Genomic DNA, 17,153 nt, shown 5'->3' with positions numbered 1-17,153 from the left:
CAGTGAGGGCTGAGTGTTTACCGGCGGTGTTTCCTCACATCCTGTGACAACACAGTTCCTCTGGGGGGGGGAGGGGGTTGTTTTGTTTTGTCTCTGTGTTTGAACTCACTGAACACTGCAGGAGCACTGTTCCTGGGCTCTTCAGCTCAAGGCTGGCGCTCTACCGCTTGAGCCACAGCGCCGCTTCCCGTTTCTCCGAGTGGATGATTGGAGATGAGAGTCTGGTGGATTGTCTGTCAAGGCGGGCTTTGAACCGCGATCCTCCCATCTCCTGGGTAGCACCAGCCACCAGCACCTGGACTACCTCTGGCTCTTTTGTTGCTTTTGTATCATGCCAAAACTCCGTTGCATGAAAACATTTTTATTACTCTTTTTTTTTTTCCTTTTTTAATCTGTGGGCCTAGAGATGGAACGCTACCCTGGTTGAGGCGCTTTAGCTACAGGGAAAGAATTCTGAAAGTGATCCCCCCTCCAGTTACAACCCAGGCGATACTCAAGAATGCTTTTTTCTTCCTGTGCCCCCCTTTCTAAGATGAAAAGGCATCGAAGTCATTTAGAGAAGAAATGTGGCAGGAAGGACAGGCAAGGAAACAGGGAAATTCTATTCTATTCTTTCCTTTTTTCCCAGTCCTGGGGCTTGAACTCAGGGCCTGAGCCCTGTCTCACAAGGCTAGGACCAACACGTGAGCCACAGCGCCACTTCCAGCTTTTTCTGTGTCTGTGGTGCTGAGGAATCGAACCCGGGGCTTCGTGCATGCGAGGCGAGCACTCCGCCACTAAGCCACGTTCCCCACCCCAGGGAAGTTATATTCTTAATAAATATAAAGAGGGCTAGTCCTATAAAGCTTGGAATCCGGAGCAAGCAACAAAGCAGTTAAGCTTTCCCTGCATTTCGGTGCTTACTGACCAGATGTTAGAGACCGAAATGGGAAGCCGGGAAACCTCCCTCTCCTTTGAAATGATAAAATCCCTTGAAGGGGTAGACTTCGGGGTGAAAGGTCAATGGAAAGGAATCCCTGGAGTGCACCTTCCCTCCCCAAGTTAGGGTAGGCCCAGAAGGGACCTTAGAATTCCAAGCAATGCCCTTTGCCTAAGGGCTGGGGGTTGCTGGAGGACCTGGTGTTTTCTGCTCAGAAAGAGTTCAGGAGCAGGTAACAGCTGCCATCTTTGTCTTTAACACCCATTCCTGCCAGGAGAGCGAATAATACTTCTCTCCCTCCGGTCCCCCCCTCCCTCCCCCCCTCTCTTCTCCCACCCCCCCTCTGCTTTGCCACTTTACATTTGTATGTTCCTTGTTGGAGCCTCTGGGAATCTGGGATCTTCACCTCCCAGACCGCCCCCCCACTGGTAGCACCCTGGTTTCACATGTAAGTGTTTTATGGTTTTATGGTTGATCCTTTGTGAGTTTGGTTTTTGAGGTTTGACTTCATCCCTTTGCCTGTGGACTTCCCATTGCTCCAGCATTTAAAAAAATGTACTTGGGGGGCTGGGGATGTGGCTCTAGCGGCAAGAGTGCCTGCCTTGTATACTTGAGGCCCTGGGTTCGATTCCTCAGCACCACATAGACAGAAGTGGCGCTGTGGCCTGACTCCAAGCCCCAGGACTGGCCAAAAAAAAAAAAAAATGTACATGGGGCCTGGTGCACACGGCCCGTGTGCTCCAACAAGCCACATCCAGCCCCAGCCCAAAACATTCGTTTTGGGGTTTTATGCTGGCCCTGGGGCTTGAACTCGGGGCCTGGGCACTGTCCCTGAGCTCTGGTGCTTAAAGCTAGCACTCCACCACTTGCGATACAACTCTACCTCCAGCTTCTTTTTGGAGGTCAGCATCTTCGGACCGTAGCCTTCAGCTCTCAGCCAGAGTCGCCAGGGTTACCGGTGTGAGCCACCAGGGTCCTCCTCCAAAACATTTTTCAGTTTTCTAATTACTGTTTCTTCTCTTTTTTTTTTCGTTCCTTTTCCTTTTCTTTTTTGCCAGTCCTGGGCCTTGAACTCTGGGCCTGGCGCTATCCTTAAGCTACTTTTGCTCAAGGCTAGCGCTGTACCACTTACGCGGCAGCACCACTTTGGGCTTTTCTGCGATCGATCAGAGATAAGAGTGTCACAGACTTGGCCTGGGCTGGCTTCAAACCGCAGCCCTCAGATCTCAGCCTCCTGAGTAGCTGGGTGCCCAGCCTGTCTTTGGTTCTTGAGAGAGTCTCACTCTGCAGTCCAGGCCGGCCTTGAACCCTGGCCCTCCTGCCGCTTCCCCCTGGGTGCTGGGATTGCAGGAGTTTGTTAAAGGCGCTGAGTGTCGCCAGCCCGTCCCCATGGCTGAGCTGGCGTGGGCAGTGCGGGGCCGGGCTCCCAGTGGGGCCCGCCCTCGCGACCCCCCCTCCCCGCCTCGGGCGTCCCGCCTTCCCTCCCAGCGGGGCGGCGGGGGCGGGGCCTGTCGGGAGACACCTGTGTCCCGGCCGGGCTGGGCAGGAGGTCCGGCCCGCTGGCTCGCCCGGGTCCTCGCGGCCGGACAGGGCGGGGCTGAGGCTCACCGGGCCTCCTGCTGGCCTCAGGCTCCTGCCCCATCCCCAGCCCCATCCCTCCCGCCCGTCCCGATCGAGGGGGGCCCTCTCCCCTCCATCCCAGCCCTTAAAGCGTAGGTCCCCTCGAAGAGCCTCATCGCGACTCCCGAGATGCTTTTCGTGGACGGATCTTCCTGCCGGTTCTGGGCGTTGGGCTCGCGCCTTCACACTCCTGTTCAGCTTTTTTTCTCCCCCGTGAGCCACGGCTCCAGCCTGGCGCTTTGCCGGCGCTCCTCCCCAGGCTGGCTCTGAACCACCACCCTACATGCGAGTGGCTGGGATCGGCAAGCGGTCAGCGCCCAGCAGCGGGTCTCGTGACCGCTCCTGCCCGCGCCCCTTGCTGGGAGACAGCTCGAGGAGCCGTAAGAAGCCAGGCGGGGCCTCCGAGTCCAGCAGGCCGGGGCTGGAGGTCCTGCCCGAGGGGGGGCAAGGGGAGGGGAAGGCTTGCAGCCTGGGGTCCTGTGAGCGTCCCGTGGCGAGGCCCCTGGGGGTGTCTCGGGTCTGCTGGGCCGGCGTGGGGCCCCTCCCCCCCCATGCCTGCACCGGCCCGCAGCAGGGCGCCCAGACAGAGAGCCCTTGCCGCCCTGGCGTCCTGCCCAGGCCAGTGCCAGGCCCGACCCCTGGTGGGGAGCGCCCCGCCCCCCTCCCGGTCCCGTGCCGGGGGACGGGGCCTCCAGGCGGCCCCGAGGTCAGGGCGAGTGGCCTGTTTCTGGTCCCCTCGTCCCCCGCCACCGGAGCTCCCGGCCTCCCCCAGCCTCGTGTGCTCTCACCGCACTTTCCTTTCTCCAGGGCCCTGGGGACCTGCTGACCCCCGACCCCTGGCTCCTTGATGTCCCCCCCTCCGGCCAGGCTCCTGCCTGGGCCGCAGCCCCCTCCCCTGCTGGGCGCCCTGCCGGACCAGGCCGGGCCGTGGGGACCGCGCGGAGTCCCCACGTCGGGGGCGGGGGGCCCACACCGCGCTGGGCACCCCGCCCGGGTGGCTTCTGGGGGAGCCGCAGACCCCGGCCCTCCGGAGCGAACAGAGGAGCACCGGGGGGCGTCCCGGGTCGGGCGCAGGGAGCCTCGGCCCAGCCTCCCGCCTCCCGTGACTCAGCGCGGCTTCCGGGGAAGCCACCGGATGTGGGAAGGCGGGGGCCAGGGCGGGACGTTTCCACACACGGGGCCAAGTCCACCGGCCCCACGAGCGGCCACAGGCACCCTCCCCTGGCCCTCGCCGCTTCCTCCCTGCTGCCCCAAGGACACGGCACCCGGCAGCGGCTCAGGACTTGACCGGCCAGAGCTCCGTACGGCCTAGGGCGCCCGCTCAGGTCACCTGACCCCGGGCCCCACCCGGGACGCGGGCGCCAGCACCACGCCTGCTCTCCTGGCGGCCGGTCATTCCATGCGCGTTGGTGAAGGGCACCCTGTTGTGTCCCAACAATGCTCCCAGGGGCCCGAGGCTCTGCCCTGGGGCTTGGCCCCTGGACACACCTGGGCTCTGACCTCTGACCTCTGACCTCTGAGTGTAGCCGCGAGGATCTGCTCTCCTCAGAGCACTGGAGCCTGTGACCCCTGACCCCCAGCCCAGAGCCCGTCCACAGCGGCCTGTGACCCCTGACCCCCAGCCCAGAGCCCGTCCACAGCGGCCTGTGACCCCGGCCCCCAGCCCAGAGCCCGTCCACAGGGGCCTGTGACCCCTGACCCCCAGCCCAGAGCCCGGCCACAGGGGCCTGTGACCCCTGACCCCAGCCCAGAGCCCGGCCACAGGGCAGCTGCTGGCCCCTTATGGACAGGGACCACTTGGCTGGCCATTGGGGCAGCCGTGAGGGACCGGTGGTGGCCATCTTCTCCCAACTCCCACCTGATGTGTGTATCCTCACGTGTGTACCCCAGAGATGCAGCCTGTGACCGAGATTTCTCTCGGTTCCCAGGTACCCATTGTCCTTCAAACGCCGCCCCCAGAGAGCAGGTGCCGGGCTGGCTCGTGGGCCTAGCGTTTCTCCACACTCTTCCCCTGGCCGGGGAGCCAGGCAGATGGGAAGTTGGCCCCCACGATGAGGAAGTGACTTGCTCAAGCCAGGCAGGCCGGTGCGTGCTCCTCCTGCCTTCCGTCCCAGCGCCCTGTACTGGTGGGCACCCCAGGAGGCCCGAGGCCAGGTCCTTGGAGAAACCCAGATCCGAGGAAAGACTCTGAGTCACAGACGGGACGGGCGCCACCCACCCCTCCAGGCCCTTGTCCCGGGAGGGCCCCGCTGCCCCGCGGACACCCCAGCCAGGAGTCCGCGAATGGCCACCGAGCCAGTGACCCCCAGAGCCACTGCCCAAGGCGGCCCAGCCTCCCTCACCCCCCCCCCCCACACCGGGGCACTGCCGCCCAGCCCGCACGGTGCACGGGGCGCGGGGAGGACCCGGGGCCCGGAGCACAGGCCCGGGCTGCGCTGCTGCCCCGGCATAGCCGGCGTGACCCGGGGGGGGGGCCGGTGGCGCCCCGCGCCGGCCTACGGAAGCGGGGTCCGTGGTGGGCTCCACGAAGCCCAGGCCTCGAGTGTGGCCTTCCGTGGGGTGCAGGCCACGGGGCCAGGCCAGCCCTCCCACGGGGGGGGGGTGCGGCACCGCAAAGCCCAGGTGACCCGGCGTGGGGGGGCTGCGCAGCCCCCCCCCCGCTGACGCCCCTGGAGGGCGGGCAGACCCCAGCACCCCAGTCTCTCCAGAGCTGTGGCAGTGACCTCCTCTTTCTTACCTCGCCGCCCTTTCACCTGAGCCTCCAGGACCTGGGGTGAGGGGTCACCTTCAGCGGCTCCCGGGGGCTGGGGGGGCTCAGGGGCGGGTCCCAGGGCGCGGCCCCTCCCTCGGGGACGGCGATGACAGCGCCCTTTCCCAGGCAGCCCTGGGCCGGGCCGGGTCGGCGCCCTGGCGCTCCGCCGCAAGCCCCGGGCTGCGCGGTGGCCTGGCTCCGGGAATGGCCGCGGTCCCCGGGACGCGGCTCCAAGCACGTTTACCCATGGCAGCGCCTCGGCCCGGCTAACAGACGCTCCTTTCTCCCCGCTCCGGAGCGGGGAGTCCGTGACGCCCCTCCGGGGCTGGCGCACGCCCCGCTCCCCGTGTCCTGGCCCGGCCTTCCCTGGGCTCCGGGTCCAGGGACCACGCCCGAGGCCGCGCCCCACCAGGCGGGCAGGGCCTCCGTGTGGGCGCCGGGCAGGCAAATCGCCTGCAGTGCAGGGACTCCCACAGCTCCCCGAGGCCCGTGCAGAGCGGGGCGCAGAATCAAGTCCCAGCGGCCCTTCTGGGGGTCCAGCCCCATGCCGGGCACGGGCACCCCCTCACCCTGCCGCCAGGGAGGGACGCTCCCAGGGGCAGCGCAAGGCCATTTGGACCGGAGCTCACCCCAGGGGGGTTAGCCTCCACTCCAGGGGGGCAGTGAGGGGTGGGGAGCAGCAAGGGCAAAGGGCCCGGGAGGCCTTGCTGTGCCGAGAGGCCACAGAGGGCTGAGGCTGGGCTGCAGAGTGGCCTAGGCCAACTCCAGCACACGAGAGCAGGGAGTGGGGCTGAGTGTGGGGAAAGAGGCCGGGGGAGGCGGGGGTGGGGTGGGGTGGAGGGGCAGTTATGTGGAATGACATCACAGCTGGCAGTGCACCCACCAGGGGATTTCCAGACAAAAGTGCCGGCTGCGGCCCGGGGCCCAAGCCGCCCGGACATCACAGCCTGGTCCCAGTTTGCCCCCTGGCACGGGTGACCTTATTTATTTATTTATTTATTTAGCCAGTCCTGGGGCTTGAACTCAGGGCCTGAGTGCTGGCCCTGGCTTCTTTTTGCTCAAGGCTAGCACTCTGCCACTTGAGCCACAGCGCCACTTCTGGCCCTTTCTGCGTATGTGGTGCTGAGGAGTCGAACCCAGGGCTTCGTGCATGCTAGGCGAGCTCTCTACCACTAAGCCACCTTCCCAGTGGGGGGAAAAGTCTTCTTGTCATCTTCAAGACAGCAGCCCCAAACTCCTGCACCTGCACCATTCCACGGGTGCCGTCCCCAGGGCTGCTCTAGGGGCCGAGACCGCGGGGCCGCGCCTGTGACTGAAGACCATTTCAACTGCGCCAGGGCACCTGTCTCCAGTTCTCCCCACGGGGAACCTGAAGCCAAGGATGGCCGTCCTGGGGGGGGGGCTCACAGACCTCCTTGCTCTGCCTCCAGTGCCGTGTCCCCGGCGGGGGTGGGGGGGTGGGGGGGTTGGGGGGGCTGTACCAAAGGTGGGCCTCCTGGACTTAGAACCTGGATTCACCACCAGCTCCAGGTGGGGCCCACGCCCCAGCTCAGCCCGGCTCCCTCCCCAGTCCAGGGAAGCTGGGGCGCCAGGAGCCCTCTAGTCCTCTCCTGGGCAGGGACCCACCCTCCTGCGGCCCCCCACGTCCCCCCCCACGGACTCCCCCACGGCCCCCACGGACCCCCCATGCTCCCCCAGGGGCCTCCCCACGGCCCCCACAGACCCCCCATGCTCCCCCAGGGGCCTCCCCACGGCCCCCACGGCCCTCCCCACGGCCCCCACGGACTCCCCCACGGCCCCCACGGACCCCCCCATGCTCCCCCAGGGGCCTCCCCACGGCCCCCACGGACCCCCCATGCTCCCCCACGGCCCTCCCCACGGACTCCCCCACGGCCCCCACGGACCCCCCCATGCTCCCCCAGGGGCCTCCCCACGGCCCCCACGGACCCCCCATGCTCCCCTACGGCCCTCCCCACGGACTCCCCCACGGCCCCCACGGATCCCACGGACCCCCCATGCTCCCCCACGGCCCTCCCCACGGACTCCCCCACGGCCCCCACGGACCCCCCATGCTCCCCCACGGACGGCCCCACGGCCCCCACGGACCCCCCATGCTCCCCCAGGGGCCTCCCCACGGCCCCCACGGACCCCCCATGTTCCCCCACGGCCTCCCCACGGCCCCCACGGACCCCCCATGCTCCCCCAGGGGCCTCCCCACGGCCCCCACGGACCCCCCATGCTCCCCCAGGGGCCTCCCCACGGCCCCCACGGACCCCCCATGCTCCCCCAGGGGCCTCCCCACGGACCCCCGTTCCCCTCTACAGACCCCCCATGTTCCCCCACGGCCTCCCCATGGACCCCCGTTCCCCCCCCACGGACCCCGCCCCCACGGATCCCCCACGGTCCGCCCCCGGCCCGCTCCCCTCGCGCCTGCGCACAGGAGGCCGGAACCCAGGGCCCGGGCTCGGGTTTCCACCCGGCCAGACCCGCGTGCCGCCGGCGGCCCGGTCGCTATGGCAACGCGGCGGGAGCGGAAGCCCGGGCGGCGGGCGGCGGGAGGCGGCGGGCGGCGCGGGACGGCGGCGACCGCGGCGGGCCGGGCGGGCCCGGGGCCCCCCGGAGCGCGCACGGTGAGTGGACGCCCGGCCCGTCCCCCGCGGCCGCCCGGGGCCTCCCGCCGGGTCCCCGAGACCCAGCCCCCCTCGGGCGGCCGCCGCGGGCCGGGCGTGCTGGGCGCCAGCGCGGGGGGGGGGGGGCCGCGACCTCGGGGCCGCGCGCTGCCCCGGAGCTGCCCCGCGCCGCCGCCGGGCTCCCGCCGCGCTCACACCCCGCCCCCGGGGGGTGGCCAGGACCCAGTCCCGTGCGGCCAGGCTCGTCGGTTCGCGTCTCGTTCTGAATTGGGCCGCCTTGGGGTGACGTCTGTGCGGCCTGGACAGTCGGTGGTCTAGGAACTGCCGGGCTGTGCCCTGGCCTTCCCCGGGGGGGGGGGGGGCACCACTGCGCTCCCCTCTGGATTTGCCCCCCATGGTCTGCGGTGCGGTGACCATCCTTTGCTGACCCCCCCCCATGGTCTGCGGTGCGGTGACCATCCCCCATGGTCCGCGGCGCGGTGACCATCCCCCATGGTCTGCGGCGCGGTGACCATCCCCCATGGTCCGCGGTGCGGTGACCATCCCCCATGGTCCGCGGTGCGGTGACCATCCCCCATGGTCCGCGGTGCGGTGACCATCCCCCATGGTCCGCGGTGCGGTGACCATCCCCCATGGTCCACGGTGCGGTGACCATCCCCCATGGTCTGCGGCGCGGTGACCATCCCCCATGGTCTGCGGCGCGGTGACCATCCCCCATGGTCTGCGGCGCGGTGACCATCCCCCATGGTCTGCGGTGCGGTGACCATCCCCCATGGTCTGTGGTGCGGTGACCATCCCCCATGGTCTGTGGTGCGGTGACCATCCCCCATGGTCTGCGGTGCGGTGACCACCCTTTGCTGACCCCCCCACGGTCTGCGGTGTGGTGACCATCCCCCATGGACGGCGGTGCGGTGACCATCCCCCATGGTCTGCAGTGCGGTGACCACCCTTTGCTGACCCCCCATGGTCTGTGGTGCGGTGACCATCCCCCATGGTCTGCGGTGCGGTGACCACCCTTTGCTGACCCCCCCATGGTCTGCGGTGCGGTGACCCTCCCCCATGGTCTGCGGCGCGGTGACCATCCCTTTGCTGACCCCGCTCTTCCAGCCGTTGTCAGAGAGACAGGATGCTGGGTGTCGCCGGCCTGATTTCCGCCCGCTCTGGGGTCTGAAGCGCAGACTGGCCCAGCTCAGCCCAGCTGCACCGAGCACCAGGCTTGCGCGCTCCCTCCGTCCTGGGCAGAGCGAGGAGGCAGCATCTGGCCTGTCGACTGGGCACATTCCCTGGGACGTGGGGGGCACCAGCGTGCCTCCGCGGTCGGCACCCCGTTCACTCCTTTCGCAGTGGTCCTCTCGTCTGCACCTCAGAATCTGGGGCCACCGACGTTTTATTGGGGTCGTGCACGCACTCTTCAGCTGAGTGCAAGTTCCATGTCGCGAGCCATGCAGAAGGGGCCCTTCCCCGCGCCGCGCACGCGCGAGTGAGCTGCGTGTCTGACCGGGCGGCCCACGGGGGGCGGATGACCGCACTCTCCTCCCATCTGTCCCAGATGCAGCAGCTGCCAGCCCGGTGGGCCCCACAGGTGGGGGGAGGGGGGGACAGGCTCGCCGCGCTGAGAGCCCTCCCGGTGTGGCGCCACCTGTGCAGAGGTCCTTGTCCCTGCTCTCTGCTCCCTGCGCTGGCGGCCTGTGGCCCTGGAAGCACGGACACCTGTGCCTCTGACAGAGCTGGCTGAGTGCCGGAGCAGCTTTACGCGCTGTGGTGTCCTCTTATCGCCAGAGCACCAGCAAGCCGCGCTGACAGCGTGTTGTCATTGACCCGAGGGACCCACTGTCCTGCCGCTCAGGAGTCCCATCTGACGGGGCCTGGGAGTCTGGGCCTTCCTGCTCTCACAGGCAGAAGTTGTGCCTTTTATGAAGTCGATACCAATCTTTCCAGAGACCCCTACCTGCTTCTTGGACTTGACGGTGGTACCAACCACAACCACGAGATCAGAAGGGCTTGACAGCCCGGGTTTGTGGTGGTGGAAGGGGCTGGCTGGGGCTGCCTTTCTGCCGTGGGGGGGCCCTCCCTCCCCAGCCCGGGCTCTGGAAGAGCCCCTGACCTCGCCACTTCAGAACGGTGTTCACTGGGGACCTCTGCTGGCAGGTGGGCAGGTTGGTCCCGCCTTCAGTCTGTGATGTGGAAAGCTGATTAACCTCCTTGCCTAGGGCGTGGGGGGGGGGGGTCTGGGTGAGGGGGAGGGCCGGGCCTGGGGGAGGGGGAGGGCCTGGCCTGGGGGAGGGGGAGGGCCGGCCTGGGTGAGGGGGAGGGCCGGGCCTGGGTGAGGGCGAGGGCCTGGCCTGGGGGGAGGGGGAGGGCCGGGCCTGGGGGAGGGGGAGGGCCGGGCCTGGGTGAGGGGCAGGGCCTGGCCTGGGTGAGGGGGAGGGCCGGGCCTGGGGGAGGGGGAGGGCCGGGCCTGCGCACCGCCCACCCTGGGGCCAGAGTCTCGTGCGCCCTCCCAGCTCACTGAGGGATGGCTCCGCAGGCCGACGGGGCGTAGCATTTGTGTCCTTGATCCGTAGCTCCTCCACGCACGCCCCAGACCCCTGCACCATCTGCCTGGCCCAGCCCCGGGCACAGGGAAGGAGGGGTGCCCTGCACTTGGCCGCTGTAGGGACAACCAAGACAGGGCCAAGGAGATTAAACTTTATTTTTGGAAATGACCAGGAGCCACAACAGATGTTGCGCAGACTGTATTACGTAATAAGATTTCCATCTTAGAAGATTAACTCCTTTGGAAACGGAGGTGTGGCTCCGTGGTAGAGCACCAGCCTTGAAGGAAGAAGCCAAATGAGCAGGAAGCCCTTGAGTTCGAGCCCAGCCCTGGCAGAGGAGGGGAGGCAGAGGGGAGGGGAAGGAAGGAGAGTGGCTGGGGGGGGTAGCCGAGGCAGACCTGGCGGCAGCCAGCGGGTTGGCGTGTGATGCCGGCGCTGGGCGGGAGGTTCTGTCGTGAAAGATCGCAGTGACTCGGCACCCCTTCCCATGGCGCGGCCGCGGCCGCGAGTGTGCGCAGAGTGTGCGCAGGTGTGTGCGCAGGTGTGCGCAGGTGTGCGCAGGTGTGTGCAGGCCCGCAGGCAGGCAGGTGGAGGGTGGTGCCTTGTACTAGTGTGAAGTGGTGGTTTAGGGAGGTTCCTGGGGCGATACCTGAGCTGCGGAGTGCTCCTGGGGGGGACCACCAGCCGCGGGGCGCCTTTCGCTCCACGACCATGGCCGCCGCGGGCAGCACCTCAAGCCCGGGTGGTGGGAGGGGCCGGGCAGCCCCGGCCGGGCTGCCTTCGCTGTCTGCGTGCCCATGCTGGGCTTGAACTCGGGGCCTGCACACGCTCCTTAGCTGCTTCTGCTCGAGGCCGGTTTTCTACGACTTTGAGCCACGGCTCCACTTTTAGCTTTATTTCTATTATTTTACCAAAACGCTGGTCTGCAGCGGATGGGCAGTGACAGGTGTGGCCCCTTGCAGGAGTCTGGGTTTGGCCTGGGGAAGGGGGGTGGGGACGCAGCGCAGGCCTGGTCCGCGCGTAGCTGCTTGAGAGCCTGGTTTCCAGACTGAAACACAGTGAGTGCTGTGCGAAGCTGTGTCACAGAGCCTGCCCTGCGGGGGTGCAGCCCCGCTCCCCACCTGCCCTCTGGTCACCCCTGGATTCACCACTCCCTGAGCGTGGGATGGGTGGAAGGGCGCCGGGGCTCCCACGCCGCCTCTGGACTCTGCACCTCCCTGACTGGGCGCTAGGGCGTGGCCAAACAACCTTGCCTGTCCCTGGGACCAAGCCACCCCTGGCCTGGGCGCTGAGGCAGCGAGGGGGTGGCGGGGGGCTGGAATCCCCATGGTGAGCCCTCTGCAGGCGGGCACTGTGGGGTCAGGGGTCTCAGGTGGTGAGCCCTCTGCAGGCGGGCACTGTGGGGTCAGGGTTCTCAGGTGGTGAGCCCTCTGCAGGCGGGCACTGTGGGGTGTCAGGGGTCTCAGGTGGTGAGCCCTCTGCAGGCGGGCACTGTGGGGTCAGGGTTCTCAGGTGGTGAGCCCTCTGCAGGCGGGCCCTGTGGTGTCAGGGGTCTCAGGTGGTGAGCCCTCTGCAGGCGGGCACTGTGGGGTCAGGGGTCTCAGGTGGTGAGCCCTCTGCAGGCGGGCGCTGTGGGGTCAGGGGTCTCAGGTGGTGAGCCCTCTGCAGGCACTGTGGCGTCAGGGTTCTCAGGTGGTGAGCCCTCTGCAGGCGGGCACTGTGGGGCGTCAGGGTTCTCAGGTGGTGAGCCCTCTGCAGGCAGGCACTGTGGGGTCAGGGGTCTCAGGTGGTGAGCCCTCTGCAGGCTGGCACTGTGGGGTCAGGGGTCTCAGGTGGTGAGCCCTCTGCAGGCACTGTGGGGTCAGGGGTCTCAGGTGGTGAGCCCTCTGCAGGCACTGTGGGGTCAGGGTTCTCAGGTGGTGAGCCCTCTGCAGGCGGGCACTGTGGGGTCAGGGGTCTCAGGTGGTGAGCCCTCTGCAGGCACTGTGGTCAGGGTTCTCAGGTGGTGAGCCCTCTGCAGGCGGGCACTGTGGGTGTCAGGGTTCTCAGGTGGTGAGCCCTCTGCAGGCGGGCACTGTGGGGTCAGGGGTCTCAGGTGGTGAGCCCTCTGCAGGCGGGCCCTGTGGTGTCAGGGTTCTCAGGTGGTGAGCCCTCTGCAGGCGGGCACTGTGGGGGTCAGGGGTCTCAGGTGGTGAGCCCTCTGCAGGCACTGTGTGGCGTCAGGGTTCTCAGGTGGTGAGCCCTCTGCAGGCGGGCACTGTGGGGTCAGGGGTCTCAGGTGGTGAGCCCTCTGCAGGCGGGCACTGTGGGGTCAGGGTTCTCAGGTGGTGAGCCCTCTGCGGGCGGGCGCTGTGGTCAGGGTTCTCAGGTGGTGAGCCCTCTGCGGGCGGGCGCTGTGGGGTCAGGGTTCTCAGGTGGTGAGCCCTCTGCGGGCGGGCGCTGTGGTCAGGGTTCTCACACGGTGTGCCCTCCGGTGCCTGTCTTGCAGTGGCTGTCGGCATGCTGCCGCCGTGCTCTGAGCAGGCGCTGAGCCAGCTGCTGCTCCGCAAGGAGGAGGAATGGCGCGCCCTGCAGGCCCAGCGGGAGCAGCGGCAGGAGGCGGCACTGCGGGACGCGCAGCGCGGGCTGGAGGAGGCGCAGGCGCAGCTGCGGCGCCTGCAGGAGGACTTCGTCTACAACCTGCACGTGCTGGAGGAGCGGGACCGGGAGCTGGAGCACTACGAGGCCCTGCTCACCCAGGCCCGGGCGCAGGAGGCGGCCCGGCAGGCGGAGAGCAGCGAGCTCAGGATCGAGGCGGCCAAGCTGAAGCAGGCGCTGGCCCGGGAGGCCCGGCGCGGGGAGGAGCTGCAGCAGCAGCAGCAGCGGAGGGCGCAGGAGCACCGCCGGGAGCTGGAGCGGCTGCACAGGTGGGAGCCGGCCCCGCGTGTCCCCCCCCCCCCCCCGCATTCCCCCTCCCGCCCCCCCCCACAAGGTGCTCTCAGGGCGGTGCCTCAGGGCGGCCGCGGAGCCCAGGGCGCCGGGCCGGGAGGGCTGGTGGCGCAGAGCTCCGCCGCCTCTGAGGAGCAGAGCCGCAGGCGTCTTGTGCTGGACCCCAAGCTTCTGAAATGCTCCCAAACGAAACGAGTTTACATTTTGAGTCTGTTTTATTTTTTTACCGAAAGTAAAAAAAAAAGAAAATTATTTAACAGAGCGGTTGGCCTTGTAATACACCGAAAACCGTGACGTGGTGACTCTCTATCGTTCCTTTCAAATTGGTGGTTTTAAGTTTCTCCTAAATAATTTAGTTTACACTTAAAGTGGCAATACAGACTTTACTTAATGGGTTTATGTTATAATTAGAAGTCAGTTTTATATATAGAAAATTCCATAAATATAGAGCTTTTATTTCTATTTTATCCTTGGATTATGCAAAACATGGCTTAAAAACTTTTCCTTTAGTCTTTGTAATATCCATGTAAATACGCATTTGTAGTGGAGATGCTTTCCGATACCAAGTAAATGCTCAGGGGAAGTTTTGGTCTTCCCCAGATTCCATCATTATGTGTCCATCTAAGATGGTGTTCAAAACGCACATTTAAAATTTCTTTCATACACATAATTTTAAATAGTGATTTTTTTCTTGTACAATTAATGCTTCATTCTGTGTCTAAATTTTTAGAAAGACTCCTTGATCCAACAGTAGGGAGTTTTAAAAGTTTGTGGACGATTATGTGCCATTTTCATCCCTTTGACAATACTCAACACTAAGTCACTGCATTTCCGTTGTCCACACCCTAGGAGCAACTCCTGAGCTATCTTACATGATGCAAGTATCATCTTTGCAGTAGTTCTGGACTCCATTTGCTTTGTCATAGCCAGAACGTCGTGAAATCCAGTAGAGTCTGTTTTATTAATTCCAGATCGGTCGTTTTGTTCTTGTTTTTTGTCGGCCATGGCTCTTCAACTCAGGGCCTGGGCGCTGTCCCTGAGCTCTTTTGCTCCAGGCTAGCACTCTACTTCCTTGAGACAGTGCCACTTCTGGCTTTCTGGTCATTCATTGAAGATGAGTCTCATGGGCTTTCCTGCCTGGGCTCGCATTGAACCACGATCCTCAGATCCTTAGTCTCCTGAGTAGCCAGGATGACAGACGGGAGCCACCAGGGCCCAGCTCTTCAGATCTATTATTTTTCTTTTTTCAGTCCTGGGGCTTAAACTCTGGGCCTGGGCGCTGTCTCTGAGCTCTTCAGCTCAAGGCCAGCCCTCTGCCACTTGCGTCACAGTGCCACTTCCAGGTTTCTGGTGGTTAATTGGAGATAAGAGTTTCATGGACTTTTCTGCCCAGGCTGGCTGTGAAATACGATCCTCAGATCTCAGCCTCCTGAGTAGCAAGGACTACAGGTGTGAGCCACTGGCGCCCAGCCAGATCTATTATTTTATTTTATTTAAAAAAAATTTTTTTTGCCAGTCCTGGGCCTTGGACTCAGGGCCTGAGCACTGTCCCTGGCTTCTTTTTGCTCAAGGCTAGCACTCTACCACTTGAGCCACAGCGCCACTTCTGGCCATTTTCTGTATATGTGGTGCTGGGGAATCGAACCCAGGGCTTCATGTATACGAGGCGAGCACTCTTGCCACCAGGCCATCTTCCCAGCCCAGACCTATTATTTCAATAAGATACATTTGAGCTTATTATTTTCATGTGAAATATACATTAATTTAAAAGAAAATGAGCTTCCTTGTGCAAGCTAATGTATCTATGGGGCTCTGACACCTCTAGAGCTCACGTTCCCCTCACCTTTCATCAACCATAGTGTTCAGTCTTTTTTTTTTTTTTTTTTTTGCCAGTCCTGGGCCTTGGACTCAGGGCCTGAGCACTGTCCCTGGCTTCTTTTTGCTCAAGGCTAGCACTCTGCCACTTGAGCCACAGCGCCACTTCTGGCCTTTTCTGTGTCTGTGGTGCTGGGGAATCGAACCCAGGGCTTCCTGCATGCAAGGCGAGCACTTTACCGCTAAGCCACCTTCCCAGCCCAACCGTAGTGTGCAGAACTTTGATGAAACTATTCTTTGTTCTGTTTTGTTTTTGTGCTAATCCTGGGGCTTGATCTCAGGACCTTTGAGGTGGTTTTTTTTTTTTTTTTTCCTCAAGGGTGGTGTTCTACCACCTGAGCCACAGCACCACTTCTGTTTGTTTGGGGTTTTTTGTGGTTGGTTGAAGACGAGAGTCTTGTGGACTTTCCTGCCAGGACTCCCTTCAAGCTGTGATGCTCAGAGCTCAGCTCCTGAGTGCCTAGGCATGGGCCGCTGGCACCCAACTCGATAAGACTTCCCTTACAGTCTTCCAGACCCCTCCCCTCTCCGCTGCTGCATCCCTGGGCACCACGTGCTCAGACCTGACAGGAGACGTGCAGGCTCGCCTTGCACGTGGCAAGTGGGAAGGTGCGTCACGTGACCGGCTCTCCTGATTGAAACAGCATCGCTTCCAAGGCAAAAGTCTGGTGCTCTCACTCACAAGGCCCCTGCGCGGGCCAGGCGACCCGTCAGGGTGAGACTCGCCCAGAGGCTGGCATTGTCCTCTCCAGGACCCTCGTAGAGTCCACGCAGCACTGGGAACCTGGCGGGGCTGCCCCGCCTGCCGCTGTGCTGGGTGCACCGTGCTCGGCCCATTTGCGGTGCAGGGTTCTAGGGGTGCCGGCTCGCAGAGGACAGCAGACGCCCGTGTTCATGAGGGCCTTCTGCAGCGGTCCACATCAGAGAGGAGGTCCACGGGGGAACACGGGCCCACTGGTCTAGGGGAGTCCCCCGAGCTCGTGGCCCCTGCACTGTGTGACCCAGGCGCTCCCCCGGGGGACAGGCCAAGGGCTGGACGGCGGGCTGGGACGCCAGCTCCCTGCCGGGGACACATCCAGCCCAGCACCCCAGCACTGGGCCACGCGCCCTCTACACGTCCTCAGCCCCCCCAGCCCCCCCCCCCCCGCCAGGGTCCTGGGTTTTGTGTCCCCATGAATGTGGTGAGAGCTAAAGGTGATTTATGTTTTCTCGTGACGTGTGTCCTCTTTTCATGTTCTTTTTCTTCCAAGTCTGTCTTCTTTCCGCCATGTGGTGTTTCAGACTCATGTTTGTTCCTTCCTTCCTGGGCCCTTTGTCCCATGAGTCCCGAGGCCGGTTCGTTTATTTCAAGTATTCTCTCTCTTCTCCAGACCAGGTGGTTTCTGTTCTGTTTCAACTCACTGACTCCCTTCTCTGCCACGAGCCCATCTAGTGAGTCTTTTTTGGTTACTGTATGTTTTGCTTTTCAAATTTTACTTGATTCTTTTTTTTTTGCCAGTCCTAGGCGGTGAACTCAGGGCCTGAGCACTGTCCCTGGCTTCTTTTTTGCTCAAGGCTAGCACTCTGCCACCTGAGCCACTTCTGGCCATTTTCTGTATATGTGGTGCTGAGGAATCGAACCTAGGGCCTCATGTATACGAGGCGAACGCTCTTGCCACTAGGCCATATCCCCAGCCCACTGATTCTTTCTTTTATGTGCAAGGTTCGCCAGAAAGGAAGCTGCCACATGGTTCAGGCAGAAAGGAGTTTATTGGGGGCGGGGGGAGCAAACTGCCAGCCCACACAAGATGGAGGCGTGGGGAGACAGAGGGGAAGGAAGAAGGGAAAAGAGAAGAGCAAGGGAGAGTAAGAGAGAAAAGGAAAGAGAGTTGAGTGGATTCTACAGGGAAGGG

The 17,153-nt window shown here is 64.0% G+C and overlaps 1 protein-coding gene across 1 annotated transcript in view; it reads left to right on the top strand.

Annotated features, from left to right (window-relative positions):
• The first annotated feature begins 7,896 nt into the window (after positions 1-7,896).
• Positions 7,897-17,153, top strand: part of Ccdc57 (coiled-coil domain containing 57) — a 48,766-nt gene continuing 39,509 nt past the window's right edge. The window contains exons 1-2 of the mRNA XM_048366917.1: positions 7,897-7,921; positions 12,947-13,364. Coding sequence (XP_048222874.1) covers positions 12,958-13,364 — 407 coding nt within the window. The 5' untranslated portion in view covers positions 7,897-7,921; positions 12,947-12,957. The remainder of the gene's footprint in view (positions 7,922-12,946; positions 13,365-17,153) is intronic.

Source organism: Perognathus longimembris, chromosome 17, assembly GCF_023159225.1.
Source record: "Perognathus longimembris pacificus isolate PPM17 chromosome 17, ASM2315922v1, whole genome shotgun sequence".
NCBI classification, from domain to species: domain Eukaryota; kingdom Metazoa; phylum Chordata; class Mammalia; order Rodentia; family Heteromyidae; genus Perognathus; species Perognathus longimembris.
The sequence above is the reverse complement of the archived record's forward strand: the minus strand, read 5'-3'. Positions and strand labels throughout refer to the sequence as shown.